Here is a 19,430-nt window from a genome sequence, read left to right on the forward strand (position 1 = left end):
AGGAACAAAACAGTAGCAGAATCACAGAAGCCAAGAATGGACTAATAGTTACCAAAGGGAAAGGGATTGGGGAGGATGGGTGGGAAGGGAGGGACAAGGGTGGGGAAAAAGAAAGGGGGCATTACAATTAGCATGTATAATGTAGGTGGGAGGCATGGGGAGGGCTGTGCAACACAGTGAAGACAAGTAGTGATTCTACAGCATCTTACTACGCTGATGGACAGTGACTGTAATGGGGTTTGTGGGGGGGACTTGGTGAAGGGGGGGAACCTAGTAAACATAATGTTCTTCATGTAATTGTAGATTAATGATAACAAAATAAAAATAAATAAATAAAGAGGGAAAAGAACAAGCTACAGAACAATGTGTATGACATGCTACTCTTTGTGAAGGAAAAAGTGGGGACATGCTTGTATATGCATAGACATTTCTGGAAGGATATGGCCCCTGGGAAAAAAATGGGAGACTAGAGAGGGAAAGGGAATGATTTTTTACCCCTCACTCCCACATACTCTTTGAATTCTACTTTAAATAGGTTTGTATTAATTTCTGTTCTTCCCCCATTGTAATGAATTTTTTAAATTTAAAAATTTTAATACTAAATATTAAAATTTTTTAGTTTGATATTTAAATGTAGATGGAAATGCAAATGGTCAAGAAGAACTAAAGCACTCTTAAAGAAGATCATGAAAACTGGAGGATTTACCCTGCCAGAGATTAACACTTAATTGAAAAAGTATGGTGTTTAAGACAATGTGGTATCAGAGCAAAAACAGACACACTGACAGCAGAATCAAGAGCTTGGAAATCCACATATAAATGGACACTTGATTTATGACAAAGGTACGACTGTGGTGAAGGGGAAAGAATGACTGTTTTAATAAATAGTGCTACTCCATTAAACATCCACATGGAAAAAATATATTTTGACCCCCTGCCTCACATGACACATAGAAATCAATTCAGGGTACATTGTAGATCTAAACATACAAGGTAAAATGATTATGTTTTTAGAAAACAGGAGACTATCTTCATGACCTTGAAATTCTAAAAGCATTAATCATAACGGAAAAGAAAAAGTGGACTTCAACAAAATTAAAAATGTTTTCATCAAAAGATACCATTGAGAAGGAAAAGGCAAGCCACAAAGTAGGAGAAGACATCTGACAAAGGACTTGAATCCAGACTATATAAGGAACTTAACAGATCAATAAAAAGACATACATCCCAATTTCTTTTACATAGGAAAAGACTTCAACAGGTGGTCACTGGCCCTGACCATCAGAGAAATAATGGAAATGAAAACCACAATATGGTTGGAATGGGGGAGGGTCACAGGTGCCAGGTGCCAGGCTGCCATGAAGACTGAGTAACACAAGCAAAGGGTTTGGCACAGGGCTGAGTGTTCACCATGATGGTCATTATTTTATCAAGAAAGCGAGATCCGGAGAGGGGGAGGGACGCACATGCGGTCAGCATGCCTTCCAGGCTCCTTTCCCAAGCAATCTTCCCACAGCCCTGCAAGGTGCAATTATTAGACTCATTTTACAGAAAGATTAGAAACTGGAGTTAGAACACCTTAAGTGGGAGGAGGCAAAGCCAGGGAGGGGGAGGGAGGTATGTCTGACCCCAGAGTCACCAAAGAGCAGGATGAGACATCACAGCCTGATGAAGGGAATCATGGGGACCAATGAGCGTCCTGAGAAAGCACTCCAGGAGGGGAGGCCCCTCCCAGCCTCATCTCCTTTGGCCTTCTCTTGCACCCCCAGCTTCCTCCCGGGGCCTCCGTCAGTCTTTGCGCCAACCATCCCCCATTTCAGCTCCAGACCAGTGAGCCCCACCCCAGGGACAGCTAGCTCCCGTCCCAGCCCATCTCAGACCTCTGCCTGACCCCCTCATTTGGCCCAGTCCATCAGGCCCCACACCTGGGGGCTGCCCCTTCTTGCTCAACCCTCCCCAATGTACAGGATAAGCATGACTGAGTCCTTCAGAGGCCCTTCCCCACCTGCTGCTCCACAGCCTCTGGGCCACCTCTGTCACCACCCCTCTGTGCTTGCTAGGCATCAGGCACCGCTCTAGGCCTTGGGGGCAGAGCAGGGAGTAAGACAGGTCCTGACTCACCTTGCCCCAGCCACCCAGTTTGACTCACATCTGAATCCCTAAGTTTCTGACACACAAGTGCCCAGAAACACAAGTCAGAAAATGTTGATAATCAGATAGGCATGTCTACCAATGTCATTGCCCGTGTCCAATCTGGCAAATGCTTCCTGAGTCCCCTGTGTCCCCTGAAGCTCCTGTGTGGCTTCTTCCTGGGATGCCCTCCCTCCCTGTGCACCCAACTTCTACACAGCCTCTAAAGCTCTGTCTAATGCCACCTCCTCCATGAAGCCTTCCTTAAACTTTCTAAAGTTGAGTCAGTCCCTCCTTTGCACACAGGTCCCTTATGACCCTGTGCTGGAAGGACTACGTCCAGGTCTGTCTCCTCCATCAGACTGGGATCCCCTCCTCGAGTGCCACCCAAGAGCAGGGAAATCACAAGACCACCTATGACTATTTCTGTGTCATATCTGTGTAAAGCCTGGAGCACAACAGCTTCAGTAAGTATTTGTGGAACAAATGAATCCATCAAAAGAAGAATGATCATCAGGAAGCAAATAGCATTGGCTTGTGGGCCTTTGGAAGAAGGGGAGGCAAGTGAAGAAAGAGATTCAAAGCCCCCAAGGTCATGGCTCAGCCGCCCTGACCGCTGCCTCTGTGCCCCACCTAGGACACCCACTTCTTCCCTCCCCAGGAAGCCTCTGAGACTGACCACAGTCCCCCACACATGGAGGTGCAACTTCTCCCAGCCAGCCTGGCCTGTGGCCTTCAGGGTCCTCAGTAAGGCTGTTACAAAGGGTCTGGCTTCCTACAGGCCATCTGTCCCTCCCTGGTAGTAATTCCCTAGGGACTGAGGGAACAGCTCTGCACCATGCTGCTTTAGGGTGACTCTGATACCCCATGGAACCTGCGGCAATCCTCTCAACCTTAGTGCTCACAGTTCAGCCCAGCTCGCTGTTACTGAGGGGCTCCCATAGACAGATGATGCCAGCAGGCCAGGGACTTGGTGCAGTGAAAAGCATGGCTGCCTGGCGTGCCCTGCCTCCAGACCCAGCTGCTCTGGGCAGCCTCCTGCTCACCAGGGCCTGTGGGTCACCCCTCCCTGACCTCCCAGTAACCCACCATGCCTGGTAGAGGCAGCAGGGTGCAGGGGAGAGGGCACTGGCTCGGAGCATGTCACTCAGCTCCAGCAGGGACTTGCCCTGTGACCTGTTTCCTAACCTTCAAAATGAGGAAAATAAGATGAACTTCACAGAGCAACTGAGAAATTTAAAGACTGAGGCCTGAAAAGAGCTGAGCACCATGCCTGATGCAGAATGGGAGGGTGTATGAGATAAATATTCCTTGACAAGGCTCCCTGGTCTCTGATCTGGTAAAATGCAGGAGCAGCACCCCAGGGCTAACGGATGATGCCCTTGGCTGGTGCTCAAAGATGACAGGACTAAATATTCAGAGCACAGTGGTTAAGACTTGGGCTCTGGAGCCTCAGAATGTGGCTTCTGTCGTGGCTTAGCCTTGCTTGTGCTGTGTGACCTGGAGCAAACTGCTTCACCTCTCTGAGCCCTGGTTTCCACATCTTCAAGATGGATACTAAACAAGTTGGGACGTGGTAACACACTCAGTTGGCAAGTGTGATTATGATTTACAGGGACCTGCCATGGGCCTGACATGTGCGAGGCATTCTGAACCGCCTCATGGAATCCTCCTAACCCTGGTCATTCCCATTCCCACTGTGCGATGGCCGACTGGCAGAGCCTGGCACTGGACCTGGCTCTGATGGCAGAGTCTGTGCCCTCTCCAGCTCCCACAGCAATTAGGTTGGTGGTGCCATGGCTACAGTCAGGAGTTGCTGGGTGTGTGAGCCACAACCCCCACTGGTCTGTGTGCTTATGAGCCAAGGCATCCCTCCTCTTCACTAGGACTGTGCTGGGGCACCACTTGGGAAAAGCCCTTTCACCTATGGCCTACCCACTGCAAGGGACACTCACCAAGATGGTTGTGACCACCAGAGTCTTGTTGGCCAGTGTCTGTGAAAGGTTGATGTCCAGGGTGGTGGCGTTCATGGCCAGGGTCCGGTTAGAGTACCATACCCCGATCTGGGGCAGAAAGGGTGCTGTCAGTGCAGGCCAAGCCTGAAGATGTCTCAGCCCGCTGGGCCTGCCCCCACCCTGTCACGGCTCTGGTGTCACCCTGGGCCTGCTCACCTCACGGTGGCCCTGCCGGGACTTCTCTAGGATGCGCAGAGTGTAGTTGGTCCTCTGCCCTTTGCTGTTGAACTCGACCCGCCCAGTCAGCCCGTCATACTCTACCTAGCAGGGCGGGAGGCGGGCAGAGGGAAGGGTGGCATAGAGGGGCCCAGAGAGATGGGTGGGAGAGACCCAGGGGAGGAGAGACAGAGATGGAGGGGACAAGAGAGAGGGAAAGGGACCAGGAAGGACCATACAGCACACCACCAAAAGAAGGGAGATAGAATAAAGCAGCAGTGGGCAGAGGAAGACCAGAAGAGGCCCATAGACAGCAGGAGGGGGTGGGTGGGTGAGGTTGGAGGTGAGGGGAGAGGGCAGAGGGGCCGCAGGGTGGACACAGTGAGTGCCCCCGCCTGAGGTAGGCTGCCCTGACCCCTCTGCCCGGCCCAATCCCAGCTCACCATGCGCAGATAGTTCATGAGGCTGGTCCCATGGGGCCAAATGTTGGCCGACGTACAGGCCAGCGGCTTCACACCAATCTCCTGGCTGCGGTTCAGCTCCCGGACGGCACTCACCACCACATGCACGGCGTCAAACATCAGGGCAGCTGACAGCTGTGGTTGGGGGAACAGAGGTGGGGCAGGATGAGAAAGAGGCAACATAGCCAGGGGAGCCCTGAAGCCCCTCTGGTACTACCCCAAGACCTCAGACAACTCCTCTTTCCATGCAGGTCAGTGGTGAAACGGTCTCTGGGTGTCTTTCCTGGGGAACGTGGGTGACACTGGGACAGATGTGCATGCTGTCCGTGCTTTTGTGGGAGCAGCTCTTCCTGAAGGCACACGGCCATGTGTCTGCTTAGGAAAGGGCATATCTGGGAGGATTTACCTGGACAGCGAGCTGTGTCACCCCCACGGGGGGATGTTTGTGGGCCTGAGGTTGTGCCTGGGAATCTGTGTCTGTGTGGTTGATGCAGGCTGGGGAGGATGGCCACAGCCCATCTCAGTGTGCCTGGGGCAGGTTTACGTGGGTGGGGCTGGATGAATGTACCCATTGGTTCATACACAGCATGGGTGTGGGGTCTAGGAGGCAGGAGAGCATAATGGCTGTGAGCCTGGGCCTGGGAGGCAGGCAGCTCCAAGCTGGTGGCCCAGCTCTCATATTTCCTATAAAGGGCCAAGTCCCCACCTCTCTCTAAACTTTAGTTCCCTGCCCTGTAAAATGGGGATCATCAAAATCTCTGCCTCTGAGTGCTAGTATGGGGACCAAGCGAGGTAATGCATGTAATGCAGAGCACAAAACAGCACCCAGCACACAGCAAGTGCTCAACACCTATTGGCCAGAGCCGTGGTTGAGGACAGGGTGTCTGCATGTGTGTGCTTGAGAGCGTCTTAGCTGGGTTGGTGTGAAGGTGAGTATCTGTACAGTGTAGGCAGGTATAGGGGTGCATACGAATGTGCCTCTGTCCGTGTATGGGTGTGAGGACCCTGCATGCACACCACTTCCAGCTGCAAAGCCCGATGTCCATATGCATTTCTGAGCACATAGGATAGGGGTGTCACAGTATCTTAGTATATGATTAGATGTCTGTGAACAAATACACATAAATATACATTTTTTGTAAGTTTGCATTTATTCAACATATATTATCAGATACCTACTCTGAGCCAGGCTGTTTCAGATGCTGGAGATACAATGGTGAACCAGACAAACAGAAACCCCTGCCCTCATGGAACTTACAATCTGTATATCTGTATCTGTATCTAAGCAAGATAGGCTTAGATGAAGCTAAATAGTGGGGAGTTCCCCATTTTTTAAATAGGGGGACCAAGGTTGGTGTTACAACCAAGGGGATATTTGAGCAACGACTTGGCAATGAGGAAGCAAGTCAGTGGTTCTCTCAGGAAGTGCAGGTGAAGCAGTGGGGAAGAGTGCATGCAAAGGCCCTGAGGTGCATGTATGCTGGGGCAGCAGAGGCACTTGGAGCAGGTAGTGTGGCTGGGGAGGGTATAGAAAGAAAATGGGTCAGACTTGTCCCAGGGCCCACACCGTGGGGCCATGTGGCAGGTACTGGGAAACCAGGTTCTGAGCACCACCTGACCAAGGTTTGAAGGGGCCCCTGGAAGGGTCTGTGTGCCAGGGACAAGGGCACATGCTCACCGCGGGGCCCGGGTAGGTACTGGCTTCACAGTTCTCCCTCCAGGACATGTTGAGGCTGCGCACAAACTCAGGGTAGAAGGGATGCGAGGTGTTGAACATGGAGAAGCCCAGGATGTTGGAGGAGTCCTCCACGATCCCATCCAGGTGCAGGATGGGGAAGTCCTGAGACCAAGAAGTGGGGGTGAGGCCTGCGGCTAGGTGCCACGTGGGGCAGATGCTGTGGGAGGGAAGTGGGGGCCAGAGGGGCTGGAGAGGTACGCACCATGGTGGTGAGGATGTACTTGTAAAACGCTGAGGTCATGCCCAGCTCCGAGGCCTGGAGAACGTGGAGAGGCAAAGAGTTGGTGTGAGAGGCGGAGACCCATAAGCAGACATGAGAGAAGATAGAGAGGAGAGAGATTTAGAGCCAGCCCTGGCCAGAAGACACCATGGAAAACACAGTAAGAGACACCACAGACAGAGACAGATGGAGGGAGGAGACGCATGGGGGCAGGGGGAGACCACGGTGCCCCAAGTGGGATGAAGACTTTGTTGGAGAGAATGGCACCCCCAAGTGCCTGTGTCCCTCTTTAAGGCAGTTAGAAGACTGCCTTCTGGAGACCAACAGGCAAAGGGACACCTGGAAATGGGACAGGAGTGGAGAGCAACCTCAACCTCAACCTTAACCTTGGCTGCCCCAAAGCCAAGTTTGGGCTGCCAATGTGCAGGGCTCAGTCTGCTCAGCAGACAGATAAACTCCCCATACATTCTTCAAAGGCTCTTGCAGCAAAAGGCAGCCAACTGGAACCTTAAGATTCATGCCTTGAACCTCCGTTCTCACCATCCTCAAGCAGAAATAAGCTGGAAGAGCTCTTCCTGCCATGAGTGCCCAACCCTGACCCCCTGTGGTCGTTAGAACATTAAATGGCACAGAGAGGCAGGAGCTGTCACTGTGTGGTTAGAGCCCATTCCACCTTCTAGAGGGTCACTCAGCTTGCACAGGAGGGGCCGGGACCCCAGCCCATGCCAGTCTGCCTCCCAAGTCCAAAATCTTTTCTCTAAGCCATCTTGCTCAGGAGCCTTATGGCTTCTGTGCACACTTCTCCCCTAAGGTATGATCAGCAATGACATAAGGTTTTAATTTAAAAAAAGAAAGAAAAAAACCTACAGAAAAATAAATAATACAGATTAGATTATGAGGAGCAATTAAGAGCAGGGAAGCAATGATTAATGGACATGGACCGCTGGTGGACAGCATGTGCAGGCCCACAGGGGATGGTCCTGGTGCTGGCCCTGCTGGGGTGCCCTTGAGCCAGTCTGTTCTCCCTGAAACCCCAACTTCCTCATCCACAAAATGATCATACCTGCACTGCAGGGTGGGGTGGGAGCCCAGGTAAAGAATACATGCAGAGCGCCTCAACACAGAGCAAATAGGCACTTAGTAAAGCTCAGAGAGCTCCCCACATGTCAGCAGCTTTACTCTGGGCCAGCCACTGTCCCAGGCATTCCCCACTGTTAACTCATCAACCCTCACAGCAACCCACTGAGGCAGCAGCTATGCAGAGAGGGGAGGTGACAAGGATCCAGGATCCAATGAGGGGTGCAAATGGGAAGTGACTGAGAGCTGAGGTTATCATGTGCATGTAGGAAGCAGTTCTCTATAGCCCCATGGGCCCACTGAGGCCTGTGGGCAGGGGGTAATTTGCTCTGTCACCACATTTCTGTCCCGACCCTGTAGGGAATCAGAGACAGGGGTACCCACCTTACGGAGGATGAGGTGGGAGATGGACGCGTTGGCATCAATGATGATGGTGGACACCTTGTCATCACGGATCTCCTTGAGCAGGGGTGTGGGGTCCCGGCTGTCATCCAGCATCCTCACTGACAGTGTCTCCTTGGAGATGAGAAAGCCACGCACCAGCTCCTCCAATCGCAGCAGGCCTGAGGGAAGGGTTGGCATGGGTTAGAGCCCCTCCATTTGCCCAGACATGGGGAGACACTGCCTCCTTCTCCCCAGCATGGGGCAGGCAGCGAGTGCACCAGGGCATGTTCAGGAGATGGGGCAGCTATCCACAGCACAGTTGGCTCTCTTGGTACTCGGCCTGGGGTCCGAGGCCCATGTCCTCCCAAATGAAAATCCCAAGCTAGACCTCCCTGACATCCAGGCCCCTGACTCCTGCCACCTTTCTGACCCCACTGGGATGACTGACAGTGCAAAACCACTCGGCTCTTCTTACCCAAACCACCGAATCTCGTGAGTGGGTGAACAAGCTCCAGCCTGCCAGTCACGCAGGCCAAAACCCTTGATGTCGACCTGGCCTCCTCTCCCTCTCTCACACCCACATCCAATCCACCTAAGCCCTAGTTTCAAAACACATTAGACCCCATGGCACCACACCACCACGACTGCCATGGCCCCATTACTTTTCTTCTGTCATCTCTTGCCTGTTACCACAGCCACACTTGTCTCTGAGAATCCATCACTGCACAGCAGCCAGAACCATGTAAAGCACGTGTCCCTCCTCTGCTCCAAACCCTCTAGCGGCTTCTCATTCACTCAGCGTGAAGGCCAAAGCCCTCAGAGCCCCTAAGGCCCCACTCCATCTCCCCTCCCTGGCCCGCCCGCCCACCCCTGTCCTGCTGCCTTTGTGCTGGCTGTTCCCTCTGTGGAACACTCTTCCCAAATCTCCACACAGCTCCCTCCCTCTTTGCCTCCAGCACCCCTGATACCCTTTATCCTCTTCTATTTGTCCATAGGAATTATTAATATATTATATATTATAATCATTATTGCTAGATTATGTTATTGCTTGTTACTGGGTTACCACATACTTATTACTCTATTGCATGTTATTACTACATCATATATCTTACTACTATATTACATGTTATATACTTATCACTGTATTATATATTGTAATTACTACTATATCACATACTTAGTACTTTATTACATATTATATGCTTATGTTATATACCATCACTAATGCATCATATATTACATGTAAACTATAATCTGGTACACACCTGTTACTGTATTATATAACTATTACTATTATGTCACGTATTATTGTTACTGTATTATACATTATATTCTTACTGCTATGTGACATGTTAAAGGTGTCATGACCATTCAATACCCTCATCTGCCTCCATTGCCTAGCTTGTCTGTCAGAAGCAGGTCTAACAAGGCCAGGATTCCTGGCCCAGCTCTCACTGCTATATCCCTGATACCAAGAGCACTACCTGAGCCGTAGAAGGTGTTCAGTACCTTCTGAAAGAGGAGTTCTTTCCAGAAGTTACTGAGCGCAGCCCTCTCTCTCTGCAGCCACTCACCCACAAACCCACCGCCTACTGGACATCTTCACGTAAATGTCTCAAAGACACCTTGAACCCAGAGTGTGCCCCTGAAATGACTGATTCCCCCTCCTTGGGCAGAACCCTGTCACCATCCATGACCCCACCTCACGACTCTCAAGTCCACCCTGGCCTCTCCACCCCTCTGCCACAACCTGCACCTTAACCAGTACTGTTTCTCCTTGCCTCTCACCGGTCTCCTGCCACATCTCATGTCACTCTCCAGTCCCTTCTCCACACCGCCTCCAAAGAGCTCTTCCTGCAGTACGCATCAGGCCATGGCCCCTTGCCCTGCCCTGTGTGGGAACCTTCCACAGCCCCCATCAGCTTCAGGATAAAACACAAGGCTCTGAGTGATCACACCTGCCGTGTCCACACTTCCTTGCTCCCACACTCTGGCCACCGGGGGAATCCTGGACCTCTCAAAGAAGCCTAGCTCCCCTGGGCCCCCTGCCACTGCCCTGCCATGCCCTTGGTTTAGAACCTGTTCCCACTAACCCTTCCCCCACCCCAACACTTCCCCACTTTCAGGTCCAGCTTAGAGGTTCCTCTCTTGGGGACGCAGGCTCTGAACCCACAGCCACATCTCCTGACAGAACACATATCACTCCACATCACCACTGCTCAGCTACTGTGCCCTCTGCTAGCTCTGGAGTTCTGTGAAGTCAGGAACACACCTAGTGCTGTTCACTGCTGCACCGCCAGGGCCTGACCTTGGTGCTAGTCCCTATCTGTGGACTGCGTGGTCCAGAACCAGCCATCTGGGTTCCTCAAGGGAAAGGATGGTGGGGACAAGGAAAGCCTTTGCCTGGGGACACAACAATGATATGGGAGACCAGATCTCTTGGGAAGGGGGATTTGGGAGAATAGAAAATAAAATATCCAGTTCTCCTCCCTCACACTCGGCCTTGGCGCAGATGAGGCTGGCTGAGGGGTAGTTGAAAGACTTGAGGATTCGGGAGACTGCCAGGCTGACGTCCTCATTACTGGGGTACAGGCTGACAGACGCGAAGCGGAGGTACTGCAGGCGGGGCGTCTCCTCGGGACCCACCTTGATGTGGGGGATCTGGACAGAGAAGGAGCCTTTGCTTCCACCCTGCTCCCTCCTCCCCAGACTGGCCTTCCTGAGATACCCCCACCCCCACCCCCGCTGTGCCCTTCCCCTCTGCTCCCTGCTCACCTCCTTCTCCCCACAGATGTGGCTCACAGTGGAGGCAGATGCAGGGCTGGAGGAGGGCCCCAGGACAGACACGACCCCCTTGGGCAGGATCTGACACACTGTGAGGAGCGGAAGGAGATCGCAGAGTCAGGGACCTTTCTCTCCGACCCACTCCTCGGGGAACTGCCCCGGCCAGAAGCAGATCCCTGACCCTCCTCGCCGAGGACCCGGAGGCCCAATCCCTGACCCCACACACCACAGAGGATAAAAGGAGGGGTACAAGATAGAGAGACATGGAGACAGGGAGAAATGGCAACAGAGGGACAGGTCAGACCAAGACAGAAACAAAGGAAGGATGCAGAGGAAACACCAGGGGCTTCCTTCTGGCTGCAAATTTGTGCCTAGGTCCTCAGCCTTCATCCTGCACCAGCTTGCTAACCACACTACAAACTAGGGTCCATCAAACCCCCCATCTCCGTGAACCCACAGCCCATATCCCCTCTGTACTCTACACTCCACACACCGGTCTGCAGTTGCATTCACTTGCTCCCCTTTCTTCTGCTTTCTTTTCCCTTAAACACTTGCACATCTCACTTCTTGGAGATGGAAGCTGTTTTGCCATGAGTTGCAGGAATCTGTCTTCCTCTGTGGGTCCTGCTTTCCTCTACATTGGCTTCATTTTCAGGAATGCCCTCCCCAGCAGGTGGCTCTCTCGTGGCAGAACCCTAACTTTTCCTCAGGGAACCATGTGGGTCTCAGGGTTGACTGGCACCTGATCCAGAGCAGAGAACCATGCTGTCTTGGCCTGTGATTGGTTCAGAGATGGGAACAGGCTTAAACCAGACCACTGAGAACTTTCCTGAGGTCTTCTGCTACAATTACCACTGTGTTTGCTGAACTGGTGAGATGTAAGTTTTATGCCATTGGGCCATCTTTGCCTTGAGGGCATTCCTGAAAATGAAGCCAACTTAGAGGAAAGCAGGACACACAGAGGAAGACAGAGAGATTTCTACAGTATTGTTTCAGTGCCTGGATCCAGTCATGCCTGAAATAATCACGGGACATCATGTGAGTATCTGGGTCCAACCATGCCTGAAATTAGTCCTTAGGCCTTTTTAGTGACATGAACTGATAAGTTCTCTTTCCCTTAAGGCAGCCTGAGTAGGGTTTCTACCATATCCAACCAAAAGCATCGTAACTAAATGCCTCATCTTCCTCCAAACTTGTTCCTTCTGTGCCTTCCATGTCAGGGAATGCCTCTGCATTTGCACAGACCAAATACCTGTTAATCTTTCTTCCAATAGCCAAGGTAGTCACCAAGTCCTGTCTTTGTTTTGTCCTTAAATTTCTTCACATCTGTCCCCTTCTCTGTGACCTCTCCTCCCCTGCCCTGCTTTTAGAGCTCTCAATTCAGCATACATATACCTCCACACTACTCACCCAAACCCAGCCTCCAGATTCACCTTCTGGAAGCCCAGCTCCCCAGTCTAAACCCATTCATGGCCCCCCATGCCTGTGGAAGAAGGTGGCACCTTTCAGCCTGCCAGTGCAGGCCACCTCAAGCTGGTCTGCCAGTTTGCCCAGCCTCCCTTCCCAGTGCCCAGTCACACTCCAGCCCAGAATCCTCTATCACCCTAAGCATGTCCTGAGTCCAGGTGATCAGAATGGGTGCAACCCCACACCCTGTTCCTTGGCTCTGAATATTACCCTTCCCATCTGCCCCAGCTCCAGACTACAGGCACATGCCTGGAACACCATCTGCCTCCTCACCCTCCATACTAATTTGTGTTCTGTGCTGCACCAGTCAAAAAAATCCAGGAAACACTATATCCCATTCCCCCTCTCAGTGATTTGAAACACACATGAACTTAATAATGAAACACATATGAACATGATAAAGGCTCTGATAAGGCCTGCAAGAAAGCAACCTGTCTTAAACATGTTTCAAGGCAGCATCCCCTGAAGGTCTGCAACCCCAGCAGGTCTGTTTAAAGGACACCTACAAACACTCACTAAGTCCATTAGTATTCAACAAACACTCACACATCCCTACGATGTGGCTGGTGACACTCCACTCCACAGGGCTTACTTTGAGCAACACCACTCTTTCTACATCCTGCTCACCTTTCAGAGCTCAGCTTTAGTTTAGCCTTCTCCAGATGCCTTCACTGTCCCTGCCCCTGAGTTCCCCTGGCTTCACTGCCTGGGCCCCTCATTACTCAACTCTGGGGGTTAAGTGTCCCCAGCCAGCTATGAAGCTTATCTTTCAAATGAGACCCTCGGCTCCTTCAGGATGGGACGGGGGCTGGTGCTCTCCCCACCTCCCCACACCTAGCAGCACCATATTTGAGAAGGAGAAGGCAGAGCAGACATGAAGGAAGGAACAGATGGAGTTAGAAGAAGACATGGTGAGCTGAGGAGGCTGGGAGCTGAGAGATGGACTGAAGGCCACCAGTCTGCCCTGCCTCACCCCACGCCCCATCACCCTGCTCACTGGTGTCCGTGGTCTCGTACTGGCTGTCCCGCTGCAGCTCAAAGATGTCTACTTCCACTCGGGCCTTGGCTGGGACCTCGATAATCCCATTGATCTGCTCCCGGGCGAGGGCCAGGGCCAGACGCTCACCGCGGCCACACACTGTCTGATCGTCCAGGATTGCAGCTGAGGGAACACAGAGGTTGGGGACCAGACTCCTGGGTCCTAAGAGAGGAGGGGCTGGGATCCTGAACCCCTGGACTCTGAGGTGGGGGTGGGGGTGGGGACTAATTGTCTAGACTCCTGGTCCTCAGGTTGGAGAGAGCTGCGGGTCTGGACTGCTGCATCCAGGGGAAAGAAGGGACTGGAGGTTGCTGCTCCTTGCTGCTGAGGAAAGCTGAGGCCTGATGCCCACACTCCTGGGTCCTGAGGGACTGGCATGCGTGGGTTCACAAGGAGCTCCAGGGCCTAACGGGAGGGTGTCTGAGGAGGCAGGGGCAGGGGGCTGTAGGGCCTCACCCATGCGCAGTGATGAGAGCACCTGGCAGCTGGGGCTGGCAAAGGCAACAATCAGCAGCATCAGCAGCTCAGCCGGCATCTTCCTCCCCTCCTCATGGGGACGCAGCTGCCGCGGCCCCCACTCGCCACCTGTAGGGTGACCCCCGACCCGTGGGGAGATTGCTGATATGGAGACCTCAGAGTCCCTTTGAAGAAATGGGGACTCTTTGGACAGAGTGGTGGCCACAGACCCCAGGACATTGTTGGTGAGTTCTGAAGGGCCCTCCTCCCTGTTCCTTGCTAGGAGCTGACAATGCTGAGGGCATTGCTCAGAAGGAAGTGCAGGCTCCGAGGAGCACCACCAGGGAGGAGCTCACAGGCACTGAGTTGGGGAGGCACTGCCAGAGGACAGTCACAGCTACCAAAATGGGAGGGAAGATGATACGGATCTCAGGTAAGAGTGAATTCCTGGGACCATCCCTACCCTAACAGGAAACCAGGAAGTGTTACTCCCCACCCTGTCGTGCCCCTGTCTCTGGGCAGGCAGCCATTACTAGGCAACAGAAACTGGCTGGAGAGGATGCGGTGGTTGCTAGGCAACCCCATCCCAGGCCTCACTTGCCACCTTCCTGATGTCCCTGGTTCCCACAATCCCATGGGGAGAGAGGCCTGGACATCCGGGCTCTGGAGGGGAGAGCATCTGGGAGTTAGGAAACTTGGAGAGAAAGAGAAAGATGGAGACAGACGGAGACAGAGAGACACATGCAATGGAGAAACATAGATGGAAACATATGGATGGACCCAAAACATCCAAGGGGCTAAAATAAAAAGGAGTAAAGAGAGAGTAGAAAAAAACAGAGAGACAGAAAGAGGAAGAGAGGCTAACGGAGGGGAAATACAAAGAAACTCAGGAAAGGACAAAGAGAAATCAAGAAATAGGCAGAATATAAGGGAAAAGGAAGATAAGAAGACAGAAAAACAGGGACAGAACTAGAGAGAAACAGAAGTTACAGGGTGATAAGGATGAGACTAAGAGAAAGACAGAAGAGACAGGAAGATAGGGAGATGTGCAGGAGAGAGAAAAGGGCAGGGAAAGGAGGGCAGGCAGAAAAGAGAGATATCAAGACATAAAAGAGAAACAGAATACGATGGGAAGACAGGGTATGGAGAGAAGACACAAAACTACTTGAGAGGACACTAGAGAAAGCAGGAAGGGAGAAGGGAAAAGTGAGCAAGGCAGGACTGTGCTGTCTGCCCAGGCAGGTGGCAAACCATTGGTCCCCACCCTGCTCTGGGAAGCTGAAGATTAGGGGGAGACAGTACACCTCTGCTCCCCACAACTGCTCCATTCCCAGCAAGTTGAAGATTCCTCTGGCTGCCCCTGCCTTCTGCAGAGTGGCCACTGGGTAGAGTTGGGTTTGGATAGATGCACAGCCAAACCTAGCCAAGGGCCATGCCCCAAGGAAAGGGACCCTTGGGTTTCTGTGGGAATGGTTATTGTGAGGCCTGGAGTACCATGAGGTGAACCTGGGGGTCTCCCTGAACCTCACCCAATTCTCACGGAAGGAGCTCTTGAACTGGTGAGATGGAAGAATAAAGCCGCTAGGGGAGGGCAGAGACACAACCCGCTTCAGACCATCCCTTACGGCCTGGGTCAGGGCAGCAGGAGACCCCATCAGTCCCTGCTCTGCCCCTGACTCTCATGTGACCTTGAGCAAGTCCCAGTCTTTCAGGGACTCTGGGCCAGACAGGCTGCAGATGGGAGGTCATGCTGGCACTGAGGACTATAATTTGGATCTAAGGCGAAGGCTTGTCATGGGTGGAGGAGCAGGGAAAGCTGGGAGACCTGGAAGGAGAACTCATAGGGGAAGGGGTGTGGAGGGCAGAGCCAGAAGTGAAGCAGGAGCCAGGGTGGGGAGGGTCATCCTGAGACACCAGGGGCTTCTGGGGGCAGGCCAGGTAGCAGAGACTAAAGGACAGAAAGACTGAGGAAGAGACAGGGACAAGAAAGGCAGGGGCCAACAGGTGGCAGATGCAGGTGGGAACAGAAAGATGGAGTATAGGGACAGGGTTGGGGGCAACAGATGGACAAAAAGGTACAGGAAGGCACAGATAGACAGGCAGATCAGAAGGAAGTAACTGGGGCTAAAAGAAAGAGAAGCACCCACAGATATCACCTAGAAGTGAGACACCAAAGGGAACAGAGACATGATGGTGACAGATATGAGAGAGGGGAGGCAGGGAATCAGGCAGACCTGAGCCCCACAGGCCCCGAGTCCTAGGCTACGCCAGATAAAGGTCGAGACACAGCAGCAAACTGAATAGAAGGGGCTGAGGTAGGGGCTCTGCCAGGGGAGGGTGACAGAAAAGAGGGCAAGCAAGGGATGCAGCAAAGGTGAGAAGGCAACTGGAGTGAGAGACAGGACAAAAAAATGACAACGAACAAGAACTGCAGGGAGGAAAGAAATCACAAAACTCTGAAAAGAAAGGGCCTGTTGGGAAGAGAGAGAGAGAGAGGAAGTATGCCAGAGCCACAGAGCCGACCTATAGAAGAAAGGGGCAAGCGGGGCAGACACAAATTGAGACACTGACAGGAAGAGACAGATTCACAGACGAGGGGAGCAGTGAGTCAGGGAGGGAAACTGAGGTGTGGAGAAAGAATGAGTGATCTGGAGGGGTCAGCAGACAAGGCAAGTGCCATACAAGGGGACCAAGTCCACACAGAGGGGCATTAACAATGGCAGGCCTTGAGGGGTGGTCAGTCCCAAAGCCTGCAAGCCCCAGGGCATGGGGAGGAACAGGACCTAAAAGGCCAGGTGGGGAACACATCACTGGGAAGGGAGGATGGGGGTGGGCAAGGCCACCAAGGAAAAGACAAAATGGACCAGGAAGCCAAGGCATAAGGGATGGAGGAGACGACCCAGAGAGGATTTGGGAGGGAAAGCAGCAAAGTGAGGGAAGGAAGCCAGCCTCCAAGCCCAGAGTTAGAGCCGGAGAAGGGCAGGTGGGCAGAAGCACAGACAGAGCAAACGACAGACAGAAGTAGACAGACGGTGAGACCTGGTGTGGGAGATGAGTGCCAGTTTTGAGAGGGTTGGGGAAAGGGAGAGATTAACAGACTCACCAAGGCAGGGTTGGGCTAATGGCAAAGAAGAGAGAAGTTGGACAGTCAGCGGGAGGCCCAAGAGACACATGAAATGGAGATCAAGAGCAGAAAGACATTTCCAGGAGATAGAGACCGGATGGGATGGGGCTGGGCCCGTGGCAGGCAGAGAGGATGAGGCTCAGAGGAAAGAGAGAAGCTGAGACGGAGTGAGAGAGCAGAGCCGGTCACCGCGGGACCAAGGCTGGAGAAGGCAGGGGCGGAGACAATCGGGAGTCCTGGAGAAGGAGTGAGGACACAAGTAAAAGCCAGTCGGCCCCTCAGGACCCCAGCAGCTTGGGGCTGGGGTGCCAGGGTGCGCTGTGCACCCAGCAGAAGGGGTGAGAAAAGGCTGGGGTGAACGGAGGCTGGAGGAGGAGGGGGCAGGCCCCCTGTGTGGGAGGCGGCGGCACTGAGCCCAGCCTTCCAGGACCCAGTCTGCCCCAGCCCAACCCCCGCCCTGCAGACACTCACGGATCCTGGTGGGACGGAGGGCTGGGCTCCCTCGAGGCCGAGGAAGACAACAGGGAGATGCTCTGGTGCTGGGTGGTGGTGTGGCTGGGGTGGGGGGAGAGGGCAGTCCACAGGGCCCCCTCCCCCGCCTCCAGTGGTGGCCCCCAACTAATCCAAAACGGGGGCTCCCAGGAGCAGGGAGGAAGGACAGGTGGAAGAGGAGAGGGCAGGCCGGGTAGGGGAGGAAGGGGAAAGGAGAAAATGGAGGAGAGAAGGGGAGACAGAAGAGGGGGAAGGAGCAAATGGAGAGGAAGGTGAAAACGGAAGGGAGGGGGCACAGGCAAAGCCGGGGGAGGGGGAAGCCGGCCCAGGAAAGGGCCCCTGCCCCCTCCCCTAGCCGGGCCGGCCTTGGGGGGCCACAGGGGGCAAGGACTGGGTGGAGACAAGGAAGCCGGCCATCAGGAGAAGTGGGGGAGGGGAGGCCTGTTGGGGGGGAGGGGGCCACCCCTTCCCCCCTCCCCCCTGGACCCTTGGCCCTGCCCCGGAGGAGGCAAGGGCCTGGGGTCCTCAAGCCCTCAGCCCCCAAGAGAAAAGCATGCCGGGGGCAGGGAGAGGCTGGGCAGTGGAGGGGCTGAGTAAGATGGGGTGCTGGAAGACAGAGAGAGCTGAGAAGGGGGCAGACGAGCCAGCGGGATGAGGAGAAGGGAGAGGAGGAGGGAGGAGAGGAAGGAGAGGAGCAGGTGGAAGAGGAAGGCCGAGGAGGGTGGGGTGTCCCGGGGCGCCCAGCACAGGGCCTCGGCGGGAGGGCCTGGCCACGGACTCCAGTCCCCTGTGAGGGGCAGCCGCCGGCCCTGGTCCCCAGCTGGGCCTGCCTCCCTGCCGCCGGCCGCCACCACTGTCGACACTGCCACCGCCGCCACCTCTCCTTCTCCCCTCTGAGGCCGCCGCCTGCCGCCTGCGCTGGGTCCTGGAGCGTGGGGGGCGGGGGAAAGAGATGAGGGAGGGAGGGCGCAGGGAGGAGGGCGGGCAGGAGGAAGGGAGGAAGGCTGGCAGAAGAGGAGGGAGGGGAGTCGGAGGAGGGGGAGCCCGTATTGGTCCGGGCTGGGGGGCCACGAGGAGAATGCTGATGAGGGGAAGGCGCTGCATTGGATGGAGGGCCCACCCCCGGGCCACCCCCTCCACCACACTGTGCCACCGCCCTGCCCAGGCAGCCCTTGGGCACAGGAGCCCATGGAGATGAGAGGCAGGGAGACCTGGGAGGAGGCCATAGAGCTTGGGGCAAAGGGCTATACAGATGAAGAAAAATGCAGAAAAATAGCAAGACAGCCCATCAAAATTTATAGAGGTGGGCAAACCCCACAATGACAAGGAGAGGAAAAGCCCAGGGAAAAGAGAAAGGCCCATCGAGACAAGGGTGCAGACCTCAGAGACAAGCAAAGGACCTCAGAGAAGAGGGCAGCTGGTGGACAGAGAGAGCCCCCCACCCTGACCACGGGGACATGGGACAGCTTTTGGACTCAGAGAGGCCCTTGGGGACTGAGAGCACCTCTTGGGCATGGGGAGTGGTCCATGGTGAGGGGAGAAGGCCATGGACAGGAAGCCTGCAGAAAAGGGAACAAGGACGCATCTCAGAGAGACAGAGAGGAGGGCTAAGGGAAGTGGGAGCAAGCCATGGAAAAGTGCAGAGGCCCACAGACACCAGGGAACCCACAAGGTAAGGTTATGGACCCAAGAGGCAGGGGCAGCCAGCCCCTAGAAACAAGAGACAAGCACACAGAAATAGAAGTAGCTCCTGTGGAAGTGAAGGGATGGGTGGTGAGTATGAGAATTCTCCATAATACATAGTGAAATCCTTGGGACCCACAGAGATGACTGGGTGGGGTGAAGAGACCCTGTCCTCTAGTCACCTGAGCAGAAAGGCAGTGGGAA

The 19,430-nt window shown here is 54.0% G+C and overlaps 1 protein-coding gene across 3 annotated transcripts in view; it reads right to left on the bottom strand.

Moving 5' to 3' along the window:
* Positions 1-18,656, bottom strand: part of GRIK5 (glutamate ionotropic receptor kainate type subunit 5) — a 53,546-nt gene extending 34,890 nt beyond the window's left edge. The window contains exons 1-11 of one of the 3 annotated variants that reach the window (XM_036896471.2): positions 17,523-18,653; positions 13,928-14,056; positions 13,430-13,594; positions 10,957-11,054; positions 10,677-10,842; positions 8,182-8,360; positions 6,703-6,756; positions 6,441-6,602; positions 4,745-4,897; positions 4,302-4,406; positions 4,086-4,193 (exon numbers count right to left, since the gene is read on the bottom strand). In XM_036896471.2, coding sequence (XP_036752366.2) covers positions 4,086-4,193; positions 4,302-4,406; positions 4,745-4,897; positions 6,441-6,602; positions 6,703-6,756; positions 8,182-8,360; positions 10,677-10,842; positions 10,957-11,054; positions 13,430-13,594; positions 13,928-14,006 — 1,269 coding nt within the window. In that variant the 5' untranslated portion in view covers positions 14,007-14,056; positions 17,523-18,653. Of the gene's footprint in view, positions 1-4,085; positions 4,194-4,301; positions 4,407-4,744; positions 4,898-6,440; positions 6,603-6,702; positions 6,757-8,181; positions 8,361-10,676; positions 10,843-10,956; positions 11,055-13,429; positions 13,595-13,927; positions 14,057-17,522 lie in introns of all 3 variants that reach the window. The other 2 variants (XM_036896472.2, XM_057493409.1) reach the window with 2 other exon arrangements.
* Positions 18,657-19,430: the final 774 nt, after the last annotated feature.

This window comes from Manis pentadactyla, chromosome 15 (genome assembly GCF_030020395.1).
Source record: "Manis pentadactyla isolate mManPen7 chromosome 15, mManPen7.hap1, whole genome shotgun sequence".
Classification (NCBI taxonomy): domain Eukaryota; kingdom Metazoa; phylum Chordata; class Mammalia; order Pholidota; family Manidae; genus Manis; species Manis pentadactyla.